Source organism: Bradysia coprophila, unplaced genomic scaffold (genome assembly GCF_014529535.1).
Source record: "Bradysia coprophila strain Holo2 unplaced genomic scaffold, BU_Bcop_v1 contig_24, whole genome shotgun sequence".
NCBI lineage: Eukaryota > Metazoa > Arthropoda > Insecta > Diptera > Sciaridae > Bradysia > Bradysia coprophila.
Window position 1 is genome coordinate 6678798 of NW_023503501.1, and position 4152 is coordinate 6682949.

Consider the following 4152-nt stretch of genomic DNA (forward strand, 5'->3'; position numbering starts at 1 on the left):
AAACTCTTTCTTGTGATACTTTCAACTTCGATCAGTAAAACTTTGTCTACCTTGACAAATTGCGTGACAAGTCCGAAATCGTAGGAACCCCCATGCGACTGTTACATGGGCACGAAATATAATACATCGTTAACCGCTCAAATCAGTTTATTAGATTGGCCACTAGTTGTTGACAGAATCTGCGATTTGTAGTGTAATAATCTGATACACTCCGCGATATACACCGAGAAATGATTAATTGTGTCAGATAAAAAGTTTATCAATTTAAATTTTTGTCTAATTCAGTGGAAAAAAGTTAGCCTTTCCTAAGCGTCAAGCATATCACAGTGTAGCCATAGATACCAAATCTGGTACCTTGCAATTTTACATACATTAAACTATAAGAGAACTATAGTCTCGGATTTACCGGCCGACAAAAACGTCAGTATTACGATCCCATCGATGAATTTGTTGGATGAATAGCTATTTTCCAGCTTTTTGTCTTTATGTCGAAACCAATCTATGCGCCATGCGACCATTAGAAAACAATTAAAACGATTCTATTAATGTGTACAACTTTTGTAAATCAATCGAAACACGACAAATGAGGTATAAGTATTTAAAAATGTCAGAATATGACTGTGTTGTCAGATAACACAATATATTGGTTTTCCGACATAGTGTCAAAGTGGTATTGTTTCTTTGAAAAATTTTACATTTCTAAATTGAGTATTCCACTCTACTATTTTTGATTTCAAAACTCTTATTAAGTGACGTCGCACGTAAGTTATTACGTGGGCCGATATTTCTTTTAGACACATGACCCCTCGCTGAACGCAGAATGATCTACACTTACTAAACCAAAAGCTTGTGCCGAATTAGCAACAGCTGAACTTCACCAGCTGATCAACAAACACACTCTACTTCATAATAACAATCAAAGCACATTCCAAAAAGCTAATTTACTACAGTCATACTTGTTATGTGCGCACATAGATGACCTCAACGTATGTATGTAGCTTTCCTTTGAATTGTTTTCAACACAAAGGTATTCTGTTTGTCGATCAGCTGGAGATGTTCAGCTGTTGCTGATTCGACACAAGGTTCTGGTTTAGTTAGTGTAGGTTATTTTTCGTGGCCTAATATTACGCTGGCATCTGACGAGGTTCCAATCGACATTTGGACATTTTTTAGGTCCATGTCCTTTAGTCTGGTTTGAATTTAATTCAAGAACAAATCATTTTAGGCTTCCTTAGAACAAGTGTTTATTATTCTCAAACCTTACTCACCCTAAGAGCTTGAATAAGCTGAAATCAAAATTGTTAAAATTAAGAAATTAATTAACATATCACAGCAGACTAGAAAATAGAAGAATGTTCTTAAGCAAACTTAGGTTGAATGACGAGATAGGACATAGGATACGACCAGTAATATTGTAGATTCTTCACTAGTCTAGCATACGGATGATTCCAGAAGTTGTAAGAGTCTTTGAATTTCGGAAGGGGAGCTATAACTATCTTATCCTTGTATCGATTTAAATAAGCCGCCCACCAACTGAACGTACTATTCGACATAATCGAATGTCTGCATTTGGTCATCAGGAACAGGTCGTGATACCGGGAGTAATCTTGATTCGACACAAACACCATGCGATATTTGCCTCTGGCGATGGGTCCCTCTTGGAAATTTTGTCTGACTTCCTCAATATCATCGGAAAAAATGAAAAAAGTCCGATTCGATTCAATGTTCGGTAAGTCTGCCAATTTTTCATCCATTAAAGCCATTGCTTCCGAATAATACGAAGATGGTAATCTCCGATCGTGGCCAATGTCAAAATCTCTTTTTCTCACATGAACACAAACACTTTCTGTTTCTCTAATTTGCTTGAGAGATTCTTTTGTATCTCGTTCCATTTTCGCCTCATCGTTCAGAACAAACATGTTCAGTAACTCCTCCTTGTATTCATTGAAGAATATCTCCGATTCAAAGTATCCATTCACTTTCACAATTCTGTCAACGGGAATTTCACACTTCACCACGGCCTCGTCGGTTGCCGTGAATGATGGTAGATGATTTGGAGCTGATACCAACGATTCGCAAGTGGTATTTTTGTCAGGTTTAATCAGAATTTTATCGTGCGGTATTTTGAATCTTCCTAGACCATATGTTCTGTCCCATGGATCGAACATCATTGAAATTGGTGCATTCTTGGTCAGATGAACATTTCCATTTTCTACGCAAATATACAAATCTGAATTCCTTTTCCTGGCTATCGAATACGCAGCTGCATATTGAAACAGTTGGTTTCCCAATCCGAAATGTGTTTCCAAAATTACTGGTGGTGACTTGAACGCTTTGTCAAGTTCTGAGTTAGAGTTCAACAGCGTTGAGCTCTCAAACGTTTTGCAAACAATTTCACGCCCGATTTCAACGGAAAAATGAATAACTTTTTTGGAATTGTAATAAATAATTAAATAAATGGCACACATCACTATAAATATACAGCCAACATGCTTCCGCTTCAATTTTACTTTTTTCAAGCACAAACACTTCATGTTGATTGCAAAAGTAAGACTCGATTGATTATCACTTGAGTTACTTTCTTAAAATGCTATCAGTTCCGTAAATTATTTTCGTTTGCCTCATTTCTAAAATGAATGAATTTCTTATCAGCTCGTTATCACATGCTCGCAGGTTAGCAAGTGAGCGTGACGCAAATCCAATACCACAAAAAATAAATAAATTTTTTAGGGACAGAAGAACACATTGACAGCCACATTTTGATGTCTCCTCGCAATTAATATTTAGTTCAAGGAGGTATCGAACGTCGAAATTGGCAAAGATTTGGGCGATAAATTGCATTTTAAAGAGTATTAAATACATTTGTATGAAAGAATACAAAATTTCGCATTTTAAGATAACTGAAATTTCTTAAATTCGGGTTTAGTTACTTAGTGAGTCAGTTAGTTAATGCTCACACGTTATTAAGTGAGCGTGTCGCAAGTCATATACTATAAAAATTCAATTACAGTTTCAAAAGATCAGAGAATTAAGACATAAATTCTTCTCCCCTCGCTCGATTTCTGGCATGGGTTATACAGCTTTGGTCCGACTGGAGCGATTATCTATTAACATTCTGCGAAACTCGTTGCTGTAACAGTGCTACAGTGTTGTTATAACTTTCAGGAAAATTGCACAACGTTTTCACAACCTCTGATTGCTACAATGAACTCGAGTTCATTGAGGAGATAGGGCTGAGAATAGCGTTGGAAATAACAAAAAATGTTGGTATTTTTGTGATTTCTTGTGAATTTCTGAGGACTTTCTTCCTGTTTTTTTCTTGGTTCTCTTCTGGACGTTTGGAATCATTAGGGTGTTGGGTTGGTTCCTACACACTTCATCACTCCGTATCATCTTTCCAGTTCTAAAACTTTGGGATTTTGAGCGATTTTTCAGATTTTTTGGGGTTTGTTTCTGAATTTTTGAGATTATTTATTTGGTAAACGGTTTCTTCTTCACAGAAAAGTTATTGCAGGATTCGAACCTATTGAAACATCAAGAAATCACTTTTATGGAAGAAATTTATTAGTAGACTTTCTAGATTTCGAAGTTAGAAAGTCCCCAGAGCAGATCCTTATGTCTTAGCTTACGAAATGGCTGACATTTCTAGGGGTGACAGCTTCTGGAATTAAATTCTTAAAAATTACAAAAAGACATCAAAATTCTAATTTCAGAAATTGGAAAGAATTTAATTCCAAAAATTGGTCTGAGCCACGGCAGAATAAAATAAACCAGGCAGGAGCGGTTCATTTTCGAAACGTCAAATAAGGGACCTAATACACTGGATGAAAATGAACTCAAATGAACACTGACATAAATTGAAAAACTTTATTCGCAAAAAATATAGGGCTACTAGCTTATTCAGGTCGCTAGTCAAATCAGCGCTTCTGCCTGGTTAACTTTACTCTGTCGTGTCTGAGCTCAAACGAAACTCTGTGCGTAAGGCACAAGAACTTGCGTCACCCTTACCCTATTTAGGTTTTTTCTACTGATACTATCTCCTTTGCGATAGCACACATATAGATAATCAATATTTTATCATAATAAATAACAAAAGACACTTTAATTCGGGTATTACCCTAATCGGTAATTCACCAAATTTGTTTCTTTTTG

At 36.1% G+C, this 4152-nt stretch overlaps 1 protein-coding gene across 1 annotated transcript; it reads right to left on the reverse strand.

Moving 5' to 3' along the window:
- Nucleotides 1-1358: 1358 nt before the first annotated feature.
- LOC119078157 (O-antigen biosynthesis glycosyltransferase WbnK-like) lies at nucleotides 1359-2468 on the reverse strand. Its single transcript, XM_037185630.1, has one exon. It carries the CDS (start codon nucleotides 2466-2468, stop codon nucleotides 1359-1361), a length of 1110 nt encoding a protein of 369 aa, XP_037041525.1.
- Between the last annotated feature and the right edge of the window lie 1684 nt (nucleotides 2469-4152).